The sequence below is a fragment of the Astatotilapia calliptera genome, chromosome 6 (genome assembly GCF_964374335.1).
Source record: "Astatotilapia calliptera chromosome 6, fAstCal68.1, whole genome shotgun sequence".
NCBI classification, from domain to species: Eukaryota; Metazoa; Chordata; class Actinopteri; order Cichliformes; family Cichlidae; genus Astatotilapia; species Astatotilapia calliptera.
In genome coordinates, this window is record NC_137427.1 from 14,752,424 (window position 1) to 14,774,128 (window position 21,705).

Here is a 21,705-nt window from a genome sequence, read left to right on the forward strand (position 1 = left end):
TTCTACTTGCCTGACAGTGATCAGGCTTGGGTATGGTTAGTGAACTAGAACCCAGCTTTCCAACAAAAAGTTTTCAATCACGGTTAATTCATGACTTAAAAAGTGGGGGGATTCGTTTTTGACATAGGGCCACGTAGGTTTGGATAGTTTTTTTCCTTAATAAATTAAATCATCAAATATTAAATAAATTAATCAATAAAACCTGTATTTTTAAATTTACTTGGGTGATCTTAGACTAATATTAAAATTGTTTTCATGAAACATTTAAGGCAAATGATAGATTCCAAAAAGGGGCTTAAAAGGAAGCCACTGATGACTCAAACAATCCTTTATTTCAATTTGTACAAAAATTTCTACATCTGATCATTTCTTAATATTAACTTCTGCTAAGAACACACTTGGCTGATAAAATTAATGGGACAGACAACATAAACCTGACCTAAACTTTAACAGTCAGATGAGATTTCCCAATATTACGTTTGCAAAGTTTTTAGGACGCAATTCAGTCTCAAAGTAGCAGACAACGCACAGTTACAGAAAGGGGGCACCAGCTTGAGGTGCAATGCATAATATTCACCAAAACTCTGCTGGCTTAACAGCTGCAGAATCCTAACCTCTTCTGGCACTGATGTTTCCATGGCCAAGCTGCTCCTGATGGCCCAGTATGTTTGGACATATAGTGAAGTTTTATCATATTACATGCATACGGATATTTGCTCATATCTTTAAAGCTGTGTCCATGCCGAATCATCACCTTGAGTCTTCAGAATCACAGACAAAACTAAAAATGTGACATATTTATGAGCCATAAACCCAAACCATCTGTTTGTAACTCTTTAATGACCCTACAAGAAAATCTAATAATGCCCCACTAATGCGGGGCTTTAGCTGTTTAAAAGCAATCCCTTGATCAAGTGCAGAAAAATCCCAGATCAGGACAGTCATTTAAACTCTCAGAAGTGAACCCGTGTCTTTTACGCAAATTTAGACAGTTATTAAGTTCACTGTTCAGACAGCACAGCAAGGGGCATCACTGCAGCTCTGATGACCAAAGAAACCACATGAATAAAGTCCCTGATCATGTTGCATCTGCAGGTTGTGCACCCAGTTTGCGCTCCCTCTCTGTGAAGAAGTTTCTTTGTTCAGTGATGGCTTTCTCCAGAAGGGCAATGTTTACACCGTCAACACAGTTCAGCACACGGGCACGGACCATTGCACCGACTCCTGTAGGACAAGAAGTTACAAACACAGGCAGGTGATAGCACTAAAACATCATCCCTGAATTAAATTTTTCAAAAGGCAGCATAAAGCTAAATAGAGTCAAAGAAATTTCACTGGTACTGAACTGCAATTTACATTTGCCCAAAATAATAATAATGGATTGGATTTATATAGCGCTTTTCAAGGCACCCAAAGCGCTTTACAATACCACTATTCATTCACTCTCACATTCACACACTGGTGGAGGCAAGTTGCAGTTGTAGCCACAGCTGCCCTGGGGCAGAAGCGAAGCTGCCATATCGCGCCATCGGCCCCTCTGGCCATCACCTGTAGGCGGAAGGGTAAAGTGTCTTGCCCAAGGACACAACGACCAGGACAGAGAGCCCGTGGATTGAACCAGTGACCTTCCGGTTACAGACGCTTCCCAACACTTCCCAACCCCCTGAGCCACGGTCGCTCCAAAACAAATGCAAACAAACAAACATAGCATTTAAAGCTGGCATCAGGTCAACCACACACAGGACAAACTGACACTTGCTTAATGTTTCCCATTTTTAAGTTATGTGAGGGTAAATTAACATCTGAACAGTCCCCTGCAACATTTTTGCACACTGTCTGTCTGTGTGAAATATTTCTCTTACTCTCATCATTTTCTATCTCACCCAGCACAGTGTACTGGGCTCCAATTATGGGGTTGAAGGGCTCCACAAACAAGGTGTGGACAACCACACGGTGCTCTTTAGAAGCATGCTGTGCTGACAGCGTAGCCCTGGACTCCTCAGGCTGATAGCATACAAGTCTGAAAAAAAATGAGTAAAACATTTTAAAGTGAATTTGGTTCATTTCCAGATCCATGGTTTAGTTATTGAGCTATACAAGAGTAACTTTGTATGATTTACAATTTAAATAATCATTTACACAACCGGTTCACAAAAGCTACCCTTCAATATTTTTTTTTAAAAAGTGTGTAAACAGGGCAGTACGGTCTAAATCTATGTAGAAGATATAATCGCTGCTCTGTGTATGTTTTAGTGGTTTAATGAACAGCCAATGGGGCCATAAAGTGTGAACAACACAGTAGCTTCTGTATGTTTAATCTGCTCCATTTGTTTTTTAAATTGATAGTAATAAGGCGAGGCAAGGCAAGGCAAGGCAAATTTATTTGTATAGCACAATTCAACAACAAGGTGATTCAAAGTGCTTTACAGAGACATTAGAAACAAAAACAAATAAAAAGTATGATTTAAAATTGATTAAAACAAGCAAACAAACAAACTAACTAAACACACACATTTCACACCTGTTCGCGCGATCTGAACCCTTATCGTAAGGGGAGCTACCAGTCCTTCTGTGGACGAGCTACTTTCTATTTTAAATTCCCTGAATTTAAAATACTCTCTAGACCCAGTCTAGACCCAGCTGGGGAGCTACCCAGAGCTCTAAACCCACTTAACAAACAAACAAACAAACAAACAAACAAAACAGTATATTAAATTAAAACAGATAAAATCAGAACAGTAGATAAAATCAGTAGTTAATGTAAGTTTTGAAATTTAAGCTTAACAAACAAACAAAACAGTATATAAAATCAAAACAGATAAGATCAGTAGTTAGTGTAAGTTTTGAAATTTAAGCTTACAAGTGTGGATTTGGTGCTTTATTCAAATGCAGCTGAGAACAGGTGAGTCTTCAACCTGGATTTAAATAAACTGAGTGTTTCAGCTGATCTGAGGCTTTCTGGGAGTTTGTTCCACATATATGGAGCATAAAAGCTGAATGCAGCTTCTCCGTGTCTGGTTCTGACTCTGGGAACTGATAAAATCCAGATGACCTGAGGGATCTGGAAGGTTCATACTGGGTCAGGAGGTCACTGATGTATTTTGGTCCTAAACCATTCAGAGCTTTATAGACCAGCATCAGAACTTTAAAGTCTATCCTCTGACGGACAGGCAGCCAGTGTAAGGACCTCAGAGCTGGACTGATGTGGTCCACTTTTTTGGTCTTAGTGAGGACTCGAGCAGCAGAGTTCTGAATGAGCTGTAGTTGTCTGACTGATTTTTTAGGTAGACCTGTAAAGATGCTGTTACAGTAATCAAGCCTACTAAAAATGAATGCATGGACTAGTTTTTCCAGGTCCTGTTGAGACATCAGATCTTTTATCCTTGATATATTCTTGAGGTGATAGTAAGCTGATTTTGTTATTGTCTTAATGTGTTTTTCTAAGTTTAGGTCTGCATCCATCACTACACCCAAATTTCTCGCCTGGTTTGTGGTTTTTAGATGTATAGATTGAAGTTCTCTGGTGACCTGTAATCGTTTTTCTTTGGCGCCAAAGACTATTACTTCAGTTTTGTTTTTGTTTAGTTGGAGAAAATTGTGGCACAACCAGTCATTAATTTCCTCAATGCATTTACCAAGAGCCTGTACAGGGCCTCGGTCTCCTGGTGACATTGTGATATATATTTGTGTGTCATCTGCATAGCTGTGATAGTTTATTTTGTTGTTCTTTATAATCTGTGCCAGTGGGAGCATGTAAATGTTAAACAGAGGGGGTCCCAAGATGGAACCTTGGGGAACTCCACATGTGATACTTGTCTGCTCAGATGTGAAGTTACCTATTGATACAAAGTATTTCCTGTTTTCTAAGTATGTTTTGAACCAGTTTAGTACAGTTCCTGAAAGACCTGTCCAGTTCTCCAGTCGTTTGAGTAATATGTTGTGGTCAACTGTATCAAATGCTGCACTGAGATCCAGTAAAACTAGGACTGACATTTTTCCACTGTCTGTGTTCTGTCTGTGTTCAGACATATGTTTACTTTTTAATTATAAAAGTAAACTTTATAAATTACTTACGTTTTAGGTGACAAACAGGAGAATAGGGGATAACGATAAATAAAGGTGTATGAGCAGAGAAGCGCTATGAAATCATTAATGTCAGTTACACAGTCATTTCTGCCTGAGTCAACATCTACCACCCTCAGTGCTGCTGCCAGTCAGTGAAGACAGCAAAAATCCTAGAGTGCAGAGAAAGTTCATTTTCAAAGATTTTCATTTTTAAGAGGAAATTTTCAGAAACTGTATGGTTTTAATAACAGTTTTTCAGACTTTAACTATCTTACAAACACCTTTTACTTGTACTGCATCCTATTGCCTTAATTTGTGAAAGTATAATAAGTCTCTAACTGTAACACATGCAGTGAAAAACTAAGTACACCTCATGATTCAGTAACTTGAAGGTGGTTTGACCTTTAACAACAGTAACGTGAAGTAATTGTTTTCTGACAAATGACTTTATCGGTGTCTAATATCATTGTGGAGGAATTATGGCCCATAATGTTCGTGCTGACATGCTGCATTTGATTTGCCAAATGTGGTGCTGTTCATTATAGTCTAATATCTCCGCTTTGGTCTTGTTTTCTAATAGTATGATCATGAACTTTAATATTTAATAGGCTAACTGAAGCCTGTAGAGTTCAAGATACTTTGACAACTAACATTTTTTCTATTTCTCTGGCCATTAGACGGCTGACCTTTAGTTGAATTTGATGGGGCATGGACCTCTGGGAAGACTGTCAACGGTCTTGAATATTTTTCCACTTGTGAATAATTCACTATTGAACGATGGACTTTAGATTGGTTGGTCTTGTAATCCATCTCAGACAGATAAGCAGTGAAGATTGCTTTAATGATCAAAGATCATTGTTGATATTTTTCCTCCTTGGCACCATGTTAAAAGACATCTGAATGCTCCTAGCCAGAAAACTGTCAAAAGTTCACATTTTACCCATGGTCAATAGCTCAACTGCATTTGATTCTCAGCATCTGGTTGCTACTTACCCTCTTAATGCCTATGGAAGAATAAAGGTGTGTGGGCTAAATCAACAAACAGATGCTTTAGAAAATTTAAATTAAATATCGAATTTACTGAAATACAACCAAAAGTCGTAGCTCTACTAATATAAGTCTGATTCTGTCCTCTCTGACCACATTAGATCAGGTATATACAAGATATTATGCTTGTCACAACTGGCTGTTCGTGATCTCATTAACCACACACGGAAGATTTTTTTCTAGTTTGAAACAAAACCCACCTGCCAAATGTTCTGACTGATTGTCCTTCCTCCACGCTTCCAGAGTTTATTTCCCAGGGGAAATGAAAAACTGCAGCTAAGGGCAGCATCCCGATTTCTTAAAAAAAATGTTTGGTTTGTATGATTAAAATTTAAGAGTTGTTTAACTGAAGACGACTTGGTACTTCCGCGCTACATGTCACGTGGCTTACCTCCGCCTCTCTGCGCCTGCGTGGATAAGAGGCCGATTCAGGAGAAGCCGTCAGTTTGCAGGAGTTTTAGGATCTGGGTCGCTTCATAGTTTTAAGTAGTAAGTATTGTTTCCAGTCTGAGACGGAACCATGAATCCTGATATCGTTAAGGAAAGAAAAAATGCCACGTTTGACGTCGAAAAACTGACCTTTATTTTGGACGGTGGCCCAGAAAAGACCAGAAGAAGGCGAGAAATTGGTGAGATTGTAAATGTCTTCCTTGATCAAAACATGTTATTTTAACGCGTTTGGTGCTGCTGACTGTTTTGATTTAATACGATCATGGGACCTGTACTTGTATTTAAGTAAAAAACACTCACGTGAAGGTAAGAGAAGTTTAATGTTAGCACAGCCGTGTTTCCATCGGCTGTTAGCTAAGGTGTTAGCAGCTCTCATAACCTGCAGGTGACTTTTAGTGTCCGGGGTGCAACACACTTTTATATGTTTTAGATATCAGTCTCAGAATTATTAGTTTAAAGTGGCATTTCTGAAGGTGACTGTGCCACAATGATTTTTATGCGATCCGAATCTAAATTCGGCTTTAGTGTCATTTATATTTATGATTACGTTTCATGCGTTTCACTGTACTGAAGCAATGCACTTTAACCCACTTCTTTTTTTTTTATTTTTTATTGTGGACAGCGGTAGATGAACCCAAACTGCTGACACGTCCCGTGTAATGTTAGTTCAGCACGTACAACTTGAGGCGCATACTGATTACTATGGAGGTATATTTATGTACAGTGAAATCTTTCATCCGGTACTCCAATGTCCAAATTCAAGCTGGAATTTGGCATTGTGGAAATCAATAAACGGGCATTTGCAGTGTTTTTTTAGTAAAGGTTAATGTGTCTCTCATGTAAACTGATAAACTGCTAATGCCAAGCTAACGGAAGCTGTTTCTTGTGTCATCAGGGATCACAGGACAGGGGGGAACAATTAATTTTCCCAAGGGGCCACATGGGACTGGAGAATCACACCAATAACTTCATAAAGAGAAAGAATTAGTTATTGATATTAAGCAGAACTGAACTCAGCTTATGTGTAGAGTTACCTTTGCAGCAATCCCAGCTTCCCATGTGACCTCTTTTAGAAATGTAATTACTGTCTTTTACATAGGGGGGGGACACTAAAACCATTCTGCTAAGCGAATGACTTCTTTACAGTTTATTATAGGATGCTGAGTGGTTGTGTCCTACTCAATTCTGGTGAAACAGGCTTACTATGTGTTTGGCCTTGAGGTATTTGTGGGATTCATCCTTTTCAGCGTGCCATACCTGTTCAATTAGTAGCTGCCTTACTAATGCATGAATGTTTGAATTTCCACTGTAGAGTCACTCGTTTTCAGCGACCCAGACTTTAAGGAAGAAGACCCAAACTTCTTGTCCCGCAGTGAGCGCTATGACCAAGCCGTTAGAAAAAGTGCCCAAATGATCCTGAAGCTCAGAGAGTATGGTATTGCTGACCCAGAGGAGATCTACCACTATAAGAGGTATGTGGTAGAGGAATCTGCTCATAAAGCCAACTGTTAAAGTAAATGGGTTTGTTATTAAACAACAGCCTGCAAATGTTTAAATCCACTCGTTTGTGTGTAGATGCTGTTCATCTGTAGAAGTATAAGTGGGGAGGGGGGGCTTATCACACTCAGTGCATTTCAGCGTATACTCATAAAAAGGCTTAACGAAATGTTCTTATGAAGCAAATGATGTGAGGCTCAAAGGTAAAGTATCGTGTATGTGGTGTACGTTAATGTTACTACACCCCGACTGTACTTTGACAGTAATCAAATTATCCACCCACCTTCTCTGTCAGCTCGTGTGCGATATGCAAAGCAACGAAAACCAATGTTTGTTCCCGAGCAATAATCTCAAACAGTGTCACAGATGTTACATGAACGGCCCTAATATAGTTTTCTTAATTAACCTCCTAAGACCCGAACTCTTCCACGGCATGCATTTTTAATTTCTCTTTGATATTTGGGCTGATTGGAACCTGATGAATGTAAAAACAAAGAATTACTTAAAAAAAAAATAAAAAAAGTTTTACCTAATTTTTGTTTCTGAGAAAAATGAGAGCCACTTATGAGGATATTTGTTTAAAATTTCGATAGAACAGTAGCAGTATAATGTCCTCGTAAGTGGATATCAGGCCCTTGTAGAGCAAATTTTAGTATTTTGGTCTAAATAACCCAAAATGTGATGTTCACATATGTGGACGCCAGGTCCTAGGAGGTTAAGAGCCCCCCTCCCCCCTCCAAATTGAACCCAATCAAGTAGATTTTTTTTTTTAAACCAGTCTTGGCAACTAAGTCAACAACAAAAGCAGCTGGAGCAAAGTTCGCAAAAGATTAAAATTGTGTTAGAGGGCAGCAATCTGCCACGTATCGTGCGCTTTCTTCATGAGCTGTGTGCATTTACTTAAACTCAATTCTTCAAAGCTCTACCATGCAGTGCAGCTTCCACTGTAAACTGCACATATTCATACAAATCCTTTGAGTTGTCAAGACACATGTCCAGATTTATTAACAGTCAAAAATCCCCAAATGATCTGTAGCTCGTCACTGAGTTCTCACCCTGCATGTTTAGAGCTGAGCCCCACATTCTTCTGGTCCTCATATTACTGAAGACTATTGTCATATTTTGATGAGGAACAGTGAGCAGATGGGTTTGGAGTGTTTCAGGTTGAATGTCATATTTCTGCATAGAGATTGATCCACAATGAAAACTGCAAAGAGCACAAGAGCAACTCTGTGCCTTTTTCTCAGAGGTGCATACACACAGAGCTCTGCAACATGACACGTTACCTGTTTGTTTTAATTTTTAAATGTTTTAAAATTTCCCCACTACCACATAATGCATGCTGTACTGAAATGTCTGCCAAAATACAGCTTTTAATGGGGCTTTGGCTTGCAACATTGCATAACATACAGGGAAAAATGTTTCCACTTATTAAAAAAGCAGATGGGTCAGGATCTGACTGTAAGCAAAGTTCTTTGTTCATTATCTACACAATCGCTGTAATAGTTTGTCATGTATTTCACTTGAGCTGTTGGATCTGTCTAGAGATCGTACAGATTTATCTGCACACAGTCCCCAGCAATTTCTAAGAGGGTTGCCCCATTTTTAAAAAGAAAAAAGAAAAAAAGAAAACCAAACATTCCCTATTGGTTTTCCTTCCACTGCCTCCAGTTCATCTGAATTGTTAAATGCTTTTGTAGAGAAGCACATGTTTAAAATCTGCATTTCCATGCACACTAGGGCTGCCACGATTAGTCGACTAGTCACGATTACGTCGAATATCAAAATTGTCGACGACTGATTTAATAGTCGACGCGTCGTTTGAAGCTTTGTAAGATCACAAAAGACGCAGGAATATGTAGTAGGATTTAAGAGTGTAATAACGGATTGAAACAGAAGATGGCAGCACTGCATGTACAAGGATGCCAGCTGCCGTTAAACCCCGAAGAAGAAGCTGTGTCCCAGAATTCATAGCACGGCCCAGCTCAGTTTCCAACAATGGCGGCAGCTAGTTAGTTTTAATATTACTCTTATTCTTTCTGGGTCACAAAATAAACGTTTAACATATTTTCAGGCGGGAATGTAGCTGTGTAAACCTCAAATATCTGCTCAGTTTATCAAGACACCACATATTTTCAAAAGCGCTCCGACGTTTTTGGAGACGTCTGTTACCCACTAGCTCGATAGCTAGCCGGGGCTAGGCTAACTAGAGCCGTGAGAACACCGGACTCCCGGCAAATCGTTTTCAAACCCACCGCCGTCTTTCGCTACTCAGGTTAAACATATGAGTCACTTAGATAAATTAAAAATGTTATTGTTTGGCTTTTTTTTTCTTTTAGTATTTTATTTGTTCCTGAGTAAATCTGTTTGGCTGAGATTAAAGTTATAGTTTTTACACAGCTGAATAAACGTCAAGCAGACAACTGATTATCAGAAGTGTGAGATGCTCCAGAATATACTCCAGTGTCCTGTTATATTTTAGATAGCAAGGAGTTTATTAAACTTCACTGAAACGAACTATCATCTTGTCTTTATTTTTAGTTAGCACATACCTTAAACACTTAAAGCTGTAAGCTAATGCTAGTTGTATAAGAGCAGATGCTGCTGGTGCAATAAGCTGTACGTTTTACGTCCAATGGATGATGATCTGATTAGTCGACTAATCGCAAAAATAATCGGTGACTAGTCGACTATCAAAATAATCGTTTGTGGCAGCCCTAATGCACACACTGTTTTGGTTATTTACTGGGTTCATTGGGTATATTTATTTTTGACTGGCTAATTAGCACACTTTGTACATTAAAGTCCATGCATCTTTGTTTTAAAATGAGTACTGTTAGATCTCTTCACTTGCATTTTTGCTTTTTTTTTTGTGTGTGGGGGGGGGGGGGGTTGCTCCACTTGGTAAAATCTGGCCAAACTGGTCACAGTCATTCTTGGATTTACTTTAAACTTATTGGCTTGACTATTTAAGACCCTTAGACACAACTTCATGATGCTGTGCTAAAATGCCTCAAATTTGCAACTTTTGAGAGTTTAATCGAAGTTATATTTTGGGGAAGACGAGACTATTTTGGGGTTGTTTTATTTTAGCAAAACTGGGAACTGTTGAACAGAGTGTCTCTCTCTTCTTGTATGTTTGACAGATCCAAACTTAATATCACTATATAGGAAATAAACTTGATGTCATAAAATAATGCAGTCATCTAACATTTGAGTTGATGGTAAATCTGACCTTGTATTCACCCAGTATGGTCAAAGGCAACATCCCTGAGGCTATGGGAATACATTTTGGGGTGTTCCTTCCAACCATGCACAGCCAGTGTGACTCTCAGCAAAAAAAGAAATGGTTGCCTCTGACAGAGTCCTTCCAGGTGGTGGGCACATATGCCCAAACTGAGATGGGTCACGGTCAGTCTTGGATTTAGCTTTTGACACAAATTAACTTAATTTTTCTGGAGTTCCTTAGACAAAACTTAATGATTCTGTGTTGAAACGCTTCAAATTTACAATTTTTATTTTTCCCCAAAAAAGTTTAATAAATGATCTCTAAGGCCAGGCAAAATGCCATTTTAAGCAGGATGGGAAAAGTGTTTAACACCAAGAATACCTCTGATTTCTTGTATGTGTTTGACAGATCCAAACTTGATGTATGTAGAAAACTTCCAATTGGATGTAATCAAATTATCCATGTCTAATATGCGAGTTAACATTGTCTGAACCACACTTGTGTACACTTCCCTTTACCCAGTATGGTCAAAGGCAACAATCAGGAGCCTTTGGGACTACACTTTGCCATGTTCATCCCATTCCTGCACAGCCAATGTGACCATCACCAAAAAAAGAAATGGTTGCCTTTGGCAGAGTCCTACCGGGTGATGGGCACTTATGCCCAAACTGAGATGGGTCACGGTCAGTCCTGGACTTAGCTTTGAACTTACTGAATGTTGATTAAGGCCCTTGGACAAAACTTTATCATCCTCTGCTGATAAATGATCAGCAGTCACATTTGAGCAAAAGAATAAAACATTTAAAACCATAACTCTAATTTCTTGTATGTGTTTGACAGAAGCAAAATATTGAGAAAATCCAAAGTAGTTGCATGTGTGTCCTTATGATTGTGTTTGCAGTTTGCATGCTTTTCTAAAAGACGCTACATGTAGATCTATCCATGCTATTAGCGTAGCTTCAGTAGAAGTTCCCATTTAGACCCTAAATATTAAACTAGTTTTATGTCATCAACACTTTCCCATAAGCAGTTTCTAAGTCTACTTCCTTCCCACTGACTCTTTCATTCCCCTTTCTATGTTGATAATGCCCTGATTATGAAGCTTGTGTATATTTTGATTGCTCCCCTGATTTGCACTTTTTTCTATGCATGATTTTAACAATTAAGACTGAATAACTGATCAGAGATGGCCTGTCTTTGTTTGGCCTGTGGATTTGAAATGATGGGAACTAGAAACATGAAACTAGTTCAGTTGTCTTTTTCATGAAGTCTTGAAAGAGTAAGAGAAGCAGCATTATAAGCTGCAGAAGTTTGTGGCTCACGAGTTCATAATGAGGCCTCTGAATGTCTCTTTGTAATCTGAGAAATTAGCAAATCTATGTGAGAGAGAATGTAGGCCAAGCAGCTATTGTTTGGTGGCTTTCTGTTAAAAAGCCTGGTGGATGTTATTTTGAATTTGTAAATCTGTCACAAAGCTGCACTTAATATTTACCCCTGTATTCACTCACCAGTTCAGTTTGGTTTGAGCCTACACTGGGTCAGTTAGAGAGAACACTTAGTTGTGGTCAAGGGTGCCTTAACACTCTTGTGAGGCTATTCCTAATATCAGACTGCTGGAATTTGCGATTTAGACCCCATATTCACTGAAAATGATGCAAAAAAATAATAAAAACTCTGCACTGTGTGTTGGCAACAGTTGCTCATTTTGAATTTGCTGCCTGCTACACTATTTTATTTAAGTTGGGGGTGGCACATTTTTGCTCCTTTGTTTAGGAACTAACTGCTTCTGTTTTGTTTTGGGTTTTTTTTTTGTTTGTTTGGTTTTGTTTATTTTTTTTCACGACACACTGAATCCTTTCAATGACTGGACTGTTTAATGTTCCTTCTCCTCTTTAGCCTGCAGGACACTCTAACCATGGGTTCCAAAAATCATTAAACAATTTTTGTCCATTGTAAATGATCTCAGGACCAAAGAAAGCACTATCCTTTTTTGTTTTGTTTTTGTAACTACAAAGTCATGTTAATAATTAAATGTTCCACTTTGGCTGCCCCATCCCAACTTGATTTCCCAACATGTGACTAGTATCATATTCAAAACGAGCATATAAATAACACTACCAGTTATCTCTTTAGACTTAATTAATATACATTCTGTCAGCGTTGTAACAAGCAGGTCCAGTTTACATCTATGTATCCGTTCAACTCCCCTAAACATTTTTGGTGGCTTTGAGTTGTTGCCAACTGAGCAACCCAAACTGAGAGTAGGCTAAAGTTCAAGTCTTGGTCATCCCTGTCAGTGGTATGGGTAAATGTGTAGATCCAGCTACTAAAGACAAACTTTTGGAAAATGGCATTTATGAAGTTTGAAGTTAGATTCTCACCACATGATCAAATCAGCAATTCCAATATGCATGTCATGCTGACAAATTGTTTTAATTTGTCTTTGTCACCTCTTTCTCTGCTGCTTGTGCACATGTCTTTTATTCTTGCATCACTATTTCAATTCCTGTAAATAATTCTTCCTGCGGATACAAAACTGCATCATTATCTTCTCATTCATCTCTGCTAACGTTGTCTTAAACTCTTCATAATCATTTCCACCATCTGCGTCCCTTCTCCTCGCCCTTTCTACATTACAACCTGCTTTTTTCCCCATTTCCCACTGCCTTGCGTGGCCAAGATGTGTGCACCCTGACAGGCCAGAGCCCCTGGATCTTCATCTCGGGATGTTCCTGCCCACACTACTCAACCAGGCCACCCCAGAGCAAATGGACCGTTTCTTCATGCCCGCCTGGACCCTAAAGATCATCGGCACCTACGCTCAGACTGAGATGGGCCACGGTAAAATGAAGTCCGAAACAGAGTAGGCCAGTTAGGAACACGATGCCATTTTTAATTTTATTGTCGATATTCCCACAAACTATTGAGTCAGGTTGGTTGCAATTTAAAGTAAGAAAGAACTTAGTGCTGCTTATTTTACACATGGCATTCAACACTGGTTTATTATTCAAATATGTATATTCACCAACCAAAATATGCGCTGGTGTACAAGTGGTTTATTTAAAGACACTTCAAGGAATTTAGGTAAATTTAGTCAACTAGAGAACTGCTGCAAACAAAGTAAGAGTTAAACCACTGTGCTACTTTAAGATTAGATGATGGTAAATGCACCCAGTATATCTCTAACAGTGGAAGTGTTTTCTTTGTTAAAGAGAAAAAAAATCTTGAAACTAATGATTCATTTACATAACATCTGTGTCCACGGGGCCACTGGACAAGTGTAAAGTTTTCCTTTCAGAACTTTAAAAAAAAAATGTAAACACAGAGAAACATTGAGTAGTTTCTCACTGGCTGTTCTACTCCCTGGCCACCCCTCCTGTTCCACAGTAGCTCTTCTTATCTGGTTTGTGTTTTTGTTTTGTTTTCTTGTCTTCACTAATAATCTTTACTATACTTTAACAGCATGGGCTGTTATGTCTTTAACTAAAAACCAGTAAAATCCAGCTTAAACAGCATAGAACTGAATCATCTTAAAATTGTGATTGAAAATTAAGATCTGTCAAACACCTACAAGCTTCTCTCGGAGAGAAGTGGATTCAGCTATTTTACTTAAGTAAATTTATACTGGATACTCCATTTTAAGTCTCAAGGGCCAAATGTGCTGTCAATTTATTATAAGTTTAAACTTAGATTTTTTTTTCCATCTCTGATGCTAAAGTTGTGTTCTGTAAATAAAAATCATCAGATCGACTGCTAATGTCTAACCAGCATTGTGATGCACTACTTTTGCTTTTTAACTGTGTTCTCTGCATGTGTGTCTGGTGGCCTTTGACATATTGAATCACTCCAGGCACACACCTTAGAGGGCTGGAGACCACAGCCACATATGATCCAGCCACTCAAGAGTTTGTCTTGAACAGTCCCACTGTGAGCTCCATCAAGTGGTGGCCCGGAGGACGTAAGTGTTTTGACTCCGTTAGGTCTGGGGTTTCATCATGAATAGCGTTTGTGGGGTTTTCTTGTTTTGCTTTTAACCATTTCACCCTCTCTTTCTAGTTGGGAAAACCTCCAACCATGCCATAGTGTTAGCACAGCTTTACACTCTTGGAAACTGCCATGGTCTGCATGCTTTCATCGTACCCATCAGAGATATGAACACACATTTACCCCTGCCAGGTAACCACAGTCTGTGATGACTTTCTGAATGTGATATTTGTAAAGTAAGTCCTCATCATCCTTTCTGTCCATCTCACTTTTTCTCTTACTAGCTTTGTTTGTCTTTCTCTCTCAGGTATTGTTGTTGGCGACATTGGCCCCAAGTTTGGCTTCAATGAGGTTGACAACGGCTTCCTGAAATTGGAGAACGTACGAATTCCACGGGAAAACATGCTGATGAAATACGCCAAGGTGAAATGAAAGTTTGTCTTTTTAACAGCAGTGATTCGCCATGAGTGGATTAATTTACCTCAGCTCTTTGTTTGTGATGTTTGGGAAGGGAATTGCTGATCTTGAAATTATACCCCGTTACTGCAATAATGCACAGTTATTGGTCATGTTTCAACCATTTCTTGTCCTTTTGCTCCTTGCAGATTATTTTATAATCAAGCGCCAATCTGTGCTAACAGTGGTGGTATAACTGATTAGTGTCAGAAATTGTCCTCATTGGGATTACATTTGCAAATGCCTTGCAAGAATTACTCAAAAAATACTTATTCAATTTGGTAATATGCATTGACACTTGGTGTTGTTGGTGGTTATATGGATACAGAATAAATACATTTCAAGTGGGGCTTCAATATGACTCTGTCCACCAGGTGGAGCCAGATGGAACCTATGTGAAACCACCAAGTACTAAGCTGACCTACGGCACCATGGTGTTCATCCGCTCCATGATTGTCGCCGAGTCAGCTCGAGCCCTTGCAAAGTCCTCCACCATTGCCATCCGCTACAGTGCCGTGCGTCACCAGTCTGAAATACGGCCAGGGTCAGTGGACAGTTGATCGCTGTCAATGCAAACATTTGCACAAACATCTCATGACTCAAAAGTAGTGAGTAAAAACAAATTTGTAGTTAAGCTGAAATAAATCAAGTGAACAGGCTGAACGTTACACTAGTACTTTAAAGTACTTCACTCTACTAGTGGTTCCTAGTTTGCCCGAATATCAGCATAAAGGAAAAATGAATCCCAGCGGTATGTGATGTGAAGTATACTGCAGTGCAAACAGCTAGGATTGACACATCTGCAACTTTTGCATAGGTGACTATAAAAAAAAGACCTGAGACATTAAACTCGGTGGTCTCGCTCGTCTGCGTCACTGTTTCAATCATGAAAAAAAAAAAAAAAAAGTTTTGCGTTTCTATTGCACAGAGAGCCAGAGCCTCAGATCCTCGACTATCAGACACAGCAGTACAAGCTGTTCCCTCTGCTGGCCACAGCCTATGCCTTCACTTTTGTTGGCCAGTACATGAGGCAGACCTACCACCGCATTACTGAAGACATCAACCAGGGAGACTTCAGCGAGATGCCTGAGGTACTGACCAGCCATCCTCATGTGGGGCAGCAAAGCTTAATTGCTCAATGGACAGATTAATCACATAACATTTAAAAACACTTTCTTTCTTTTTCTTTTTTCCTTCCCCTCCTCCTTCTTCTCCCACTGCAGGAGTTTTTCTCAGGGACTAGTTCACCCACTCTGTTGATCCCACTTCTGTGGTCAGGGTTTAAATTAAGTTGGGGGCTGGGTGGGGTGTACTAGAATGAGAATTAAGTGAGGAATTGTGCTGATGATCAATGGACAGATTAATCACATAACATTTAAAAACACTTTCTTTCTTTTTTTTTTTTCTTTTTTTTTTAAATAGATTTTTACACTTTACATTAAAACAAAACAAATCTGTTTGGAATTTTGAGCAAAATGTTAGAAAAGCAATTACCAGACATTTCTGAAGCATATCTGTGTCGCATATGGTTTTGTTTGATGGCACGGTTGCTGGTTTTTGGTGGAATGGTAGCCTGTCCTCTTTCTTTGGACAGACTGCTTTTTTTTTTTTTTTTTTCTTCCACTCACTTTCAGTCCAGCCTGTCTCAGAACCATATATTTGTTCCCATTTCTTAAGTTTAATTCATTCATAGCTATGAATTAATCTGTTTCACTTGCTTTGCTCTCTAATTCACAGCTCCATGCCTTGTCTGCGGGTTTGAAGGCCTTCACCTCATGGGAAGCGACCTCAGCCATCGAGGTGTGCCGCATGTCATGTGGTGGCCACGGTTACTCTCGAAGCAGTGCCTTGCCGGACATTTATGTTGAGTTTACCCCTACCTGCACCTACGAAGGAGAGAATACAGTCATGATGCTGCAGACTGCCAGGTAACGCAAAGTGACATTTAACACCACAAATTAGAGAACTACTGAAGCTGAATTATGTGTCAGTATTGGTGGTGTAACATATAAGCTCCGTTCATAAACTCACCTTCACACCGATGACTAAAACATGCAGTTAGTTGAAAAATGAAGATATGTTAACTTTTATTTCTAATAGGTACAGTAAATATTTCTGTAAAGCTTTCAATTGATAGAAACGCAGCTGCTAGCTATCTCGCGCATCTAACTGTTAAACTGAGCACTCGTGTCTGCAGATACCTGGTGAAGAGCTACAAACAGGCTAAGGCAGGCCAGCAGCTGAGCGGCATTGTGTCATACCTGAACGAAGCAGATGTGCGGAGGGTGCAGCCACAGCCCGTCGCTGCCAGGCCAACAGTGGTTGACATCAATGACCTGACTAGCCTGACGGAGGTCTACAAACTCCGAGCAGCCATGTAAGAAAGCAGTGGGAAAGATGATGACCTTGCTACATGAAATATTACCCGTTTCCTTTTATTTGCCCTTAATATTTATATATCTAGTAGAATTGTACAGGTTTTCTGGGTTCGTACATTAGAAAAGGTGGTGGAACTTGAACATTGGATTGCACACTGGGGAAATTCACGCTCCAGCAGCAAAAGGAAGAAGTCAGGAAGAAAAGTCAATTGGAGATATTAGAAAAATGAAAAACCATAAAAGAAGTTGTGTACAAAAAATTTTAAACTGTGTACAGAGAAGAAATCTGTGTATTTTACTGTGTATAGTAACATTTCTACACAGTAAAGTGCAGTCGGGGTGGTAAAATATGCCCTCTCCATGCTGCCACTTCACAACTGAGAACCATGATCACGATGGTCTCTGACAAAGTTGCTTTTTGATTCCCATTCATATTTGGGAATGGGTTTCCACTGAGTGTTGTCCTTCCTTAAATGTTATACACCGTATTTTCTTTTTAAAAACAAGTTTTGCAGTCGTCACTACTGATCTCTTTAATAGTTCAGTTTGCTAGTGCAAGTCTGACTTACACCTGCAGTTGTTGGTCATTCCCTGCATGTGACATGATATGCAGCTGTCATTATCGAAACCCATCCGGCAAGGAGTGTCAACTGTGGTGGAAGTGTGGGGTTTTTTTTTTTTAAATGTGGTCCAACTTTAAACATCAGAGGGTTAAAAGGCAAATATGCATTTATAATTGGGTGGTTTTTTTTTTTTTGTTTTGTTTTTTGTTTTGTTTTTTAAATAGTATTAAGAAAATGATGCTTAAAGTATTGGGACTAAACAGATGAAAAGAAAGTAGTAAAAGGCTAGTTTTTCATAAGGGGAGTTGACATATCTGAAAAAACTAAATGAGTGTTATGGTGTCAAACACTGACTCTGTGTTGGCAGGTAGGTAAAGCTTGGGAGGGGTGAGGCTTTAGTCAAGAACCAGACTAAAAAGCTTGTTTGGTGTTTCTTAAAAATGGACTTGCACAGTCTGACATTTGCTCAGTCGTACATTTCTGCCTGCTCTAACTAAGGCGATTGCAAGAGGGAGGATTAAAGCGTCTCTAAATTGAAGATTAAATAAATCCATCAGGGAGGCAGGTTTAACTTGGACTCAGCAGTGTTTGTCAGGGAGCGTAGGCAACTTCTCTCATCTCCCCTTTTTATCTTAATCCACGTGTTTCTGATTATTTGAGGCACCTGGAAGTTTCTCGTTTCATCCAAAGGGCGCACATACTGTATCGTTTCGGACTCAAACTAATTCAGTTAATTTGTGTTTAAGGTTGGTGGCTGCTCTGCCTCCCCAAGTTGTAAAATGCTCTCTTTGTACCCCTGCATTTGTTTTGTTTACCACCAAAGAAGAAACCGCTCTTACAGTATCTGTCATAACATCAGCAATGCCACAAAAACGTTTGTTTGTTTGTTTTTTTTATCATTATTTCACAGCATAAAACCTCATTTTTAGCTTACTTGCCTTAATCCAGGACTTCATAATCCCTGTCTAAGCCCAATTTTAGATGTATTCATTGAAGCTTGAATGTTGTAGGTTAACTAGTGTACTATCTTCCTCCAAGTCTTTGGTGTAAACCTGCTATTTATCTATTAAGTCTATTATGCAAACACTAGTTACTGTCATAGGAGGGGCTCATCTTTTTTTGTTTTCCATCACAAAAGGTTAAAAGTCAACTTTAGTGTGACATGAAACACTCTTTGATCTATAATTGTGAACGAAAAGGGAAGACTGATCGTACTCACATTTAGTTGTATTCAGTATGCAACTCTGTAGGTCAGCGCTAATCTTTAATGTTGATCCATTGAAGAGCATTCGGTACACATTTTAGTCTAGACATACTGGGATGGAAAACTGCAGCTTACCTACAACCACAAGGAGGTAATTCTGGCTTTGTTGCTTAATGCACGCTATGTTTCTGTGTTTATAGTCTAGTGGAGCTGGCAGCGAAGAGCATCCAGCAGGAGCTGCAACGCAGGAAGAGTCAGGAGGATGCCTGGAACAACAGCGCCATTGACCTGGTCAGAGCCTCAAATGTAAGTTCAATTTTGCTTGATTGTCCTTTTTTATGAATAAATTATGACTAACCTTGGAAGGTTTTACTTGAAAAGAATATCTAAAACATCTGTCACCCTTTGAATATTGCCCTAAAGTTGGAGGTTGTTTGTTACTAGTCAGTATCTTCGGTTCTTCTGTTTCTTGTGTGTGTGTGTGTGTGTGTGTGTGTGTGTGTGTGTGGTAAATGGCCTGTATTTATATAGCGCTTTTCTAGTCCCTAAGGACCCCAAAGCGCTTTACATATCCAGTCATCCACCCATTCACACACACATTCACACACTGGTGATGGCAAGCTACATTGTAGCCACAGCCACCCTGGGGCGCACTGACAGAGGCGAGGCTGCCGGACACTGGCGCCACCGGGCCCTCTGACCACCACCAGTAGGCAATGAGTGAAGTGTCTTGCCCAAGGACACAACGACCGAGACTGTCCGGCTTGGACAGTCTCGGTCGTTGGGGCTCGAACCAGCAACCTTCCGATTACAAGGCGAAATCCCAACTCCTGAGCCACGATCGCCCCGTGTATGTGTATGTATGTACACTGAACAAAAATATAAACGCAACACTTTTGTTTTTGCTCCCATTCCCCATGGGATGGACGTAGAGACCTAAAATTCATTCCAGATACACAATATAACCATCCCTCCCAAACAGTGGTCACAAATCAGTCCAAATGTGTGGTAGTGGGCACATCTGCTATATTGAAATAATCCATCCTACCTCACAGGTGTGCCACATCAGGATGCTGATCTGACATCATGAGTAGTGCACAGGTGTACCTCAGACTGCCCACAACAATATGTATATGTATATTCTTTTTTTTTTTTTCTCTCTCTCTTGTGTTCAGGCCCACTGTCACTATGTTGTAGTGAAACTCTTTACTGACAAGCTTGGGGAGGTTGCTGATACTGCAGTACACTCAGTGCTGTCAACCCTGGCTCTGCTCTACACCCTGTATGGCATCACAAAGAACTCTGGAGACTTCCTACAGGTAAGCAAAATCATCATGTGTGTGGTCAGCAGATAAGCACAACAGTGCTGTTTCAAGGCTCTTTCTACTGCTCAGCTTGGTCTGATCTAAGATCCAAATTTCTACAGCTGCTGGTGTTGTGGGTTTGGTTTTTTTGTTTTTTGTTTTTCTCAAATTCTTTTTCTAGGCCGGACTGCTGAGTGTGCCTCAGGTGATGCAGATTTCTAGTCGAATCAAGGAGCTGCTGGCTCAGCTGAGGCCCAACGCTGTGGCCCTGGCGGATGCCTTTGACATCCACGACAAGAAGCTGAATTCGGTCCTGGGACGATACGATGGGAATGTTTATGAGCACATGTTCGAGTGGGCTCGCAAATCCCCCCTCAATGCTACAGAGGTCAGTCGAGCCCACGAGGTTGTATGGTCACAGTGTTAATGCTAAGCTGCTCTTTGCATTTATCAGCAGCGTGGAACTCGAGTGTGTTTTATATGAAAATGAAGATGTTGGCAAATCCAACCTCACACTAAACCTGTTTGTGTGATCATTGTGTACAATGCAATGCATTATTTCAGCAACTTTTTTTCCCCCCTCCCTACAGGTACACGAATCTTTCCACAAGTACCTGAAGCCTCTGCGGTCCAAACTGTGAACTGATCCATGAACCTCACCTCCTGGCCGGACCCTTTGACTCTGCAGGCTCAACAGTACTAATCTATCCCATGAGGCTCTTTACTAGCTACCAGCTGGTATATTTCAAATATTAGCCCTCTTAAGGCCATGGTAGATGGCGAACTAACCCTATAAGATAGTAGAGAGTGAGAGAAGGGAATTTAAAGTGAGTAGATGTGTCTTATGAAGGGAAATGGAAATGCAACCAAGACTGAAAATTGATAAAGTGAGCCCACTGAGAGACCTGAAGAATAGCTTTAACACTAACAATCACACATTTACAATTTTAGACTGACCTGCCTTTTGAACAGAACATCTACTGCAAAGTATTATTTGTGGTCAGTTTTTTTTTTTTTTTTTTTTTTTTTCCCCCCTCAATTTCTTTGCTGCATGCCTGAAATTTCCTTTTTTCTTCTCCCTCTCTCTTCTAGCAAGTACAGAATGTCTGATTGTTACATAATGTGGGCAATCGGCTAATGGTAAAATCAGGGTGACAAACTGTTGTTCTTAATTATTTGAAGAGGCTTTTGTTTGTCCATAACATTTATCAATCATGGTACTGCTTAAGGAGTAGTTTCACATCAGTGATTCAACCAAGATTCAACCAATAACATGGCAGACTTCCGTTTGTTTCAGATACAATTTTCGATTGAAAAACTTTTTCATAAAGAGAGATTCTTCAGTCACTTATTGTAATAAAATGATCGTAAAAGTCACTGCTAACTGATGGCTCACTTGAAATCTGTGATTTTGTTTTAGTATCAAATGTTCAGCATCTGTACCCCAGAAATGTGGCCGTTTTTAACAGCATTTGCTGCAGTCGGCTGTAAACCCACGTCACCAGCTGTAGTCCCCACAAGCCTTTAA

At 39.8% G+C, this 21,705-nt stretch overlaps 2 protein-coding genes across 5 annotated transcripts; one reads left to right on the forward strand and one right to left on the reverse strand.

The window, feature by feature from the left end:
* Positions 1–310: 310 nt before the first annotated feature.
* On the reverse strand, positions 311–5,516 carry ten1 (TEN1 subunit of CST complex). Of its 2 annotated transcripts, none has more exons than XM_026170472.2 (3): positions 5,313–5,516; positions 1,884–2,020; positions 311–1,224 (listed from the first exon to the last, which is right to left on the reverse strand). In XM_026170472.2, the coding sequence occupies exons 1-3, from the start codon at positions 5,399–5,401 to the stop codon at positions 1,079–1,081; spliced, it is 372 nt and encodes a 123-aa protein (XP_026026257.1). In that variant the 5' UTR covers positions 5,402–5,516; the 3' UTR covers positions 311–1,078. The 2 variants fall into 2 exon arrangements, with proteins under 2 accessions (XP_026026257.1, XP_026026255.1); XM_026170470.2 differs by having other exon boundaries at positions 1,863–2,020; positions 5,313–5,513.
* On the forward strand, positions 5,502–21,148 carry acox1 (acyl-CoA oxidase 1, palmitoyl). Of its 3 annotated transcripts, none has more exons than XM_026170467.2 (14): positions 5,502–5,741; positions 6,875–7,034; positions 10,811–10,971; positions 14,139–14,246; positions 14,345–14,464; positions 14,580–14,695; positions 15,103–15,272; positions 15,657–15,819; positions 16,466–16,656; positions 16,926–17,105; positions 19,074–19,179; positions 20,049–20,192; positions 20,359–20,565; positions 20,768–21,148. In XM_026170467.2, the coding sequence occupies exons 1-14, from the start codon at positions 5,633–5,635 to the stop codon at positions 20,816–20,818; spliced, it is 1,986 nt and encodes a 661-aa protein (XP_026026252.1). In that variant the 5' UTR covers positions 5,502–5,632; the 3' UTR covers positions 20,819–21,148. The 3 variants fall into 3 exon arrangements, with proteins under 3 accessions (XP_026026252.1, XP_026026251.1, XP_080158551.1); XM_026170466.2 differs by lacking the exon at positions 10,811–10,971 and adding an exon at positions 12,969–13,129; XM_080302425.1 differs by lacking the exon at positions 10,811–10,971 and having other exon boundaries at positions 5,510–5,741.
* The last annotated feature ends 557 nt before the right edge of the window (positions 21,149–21,705 follow it).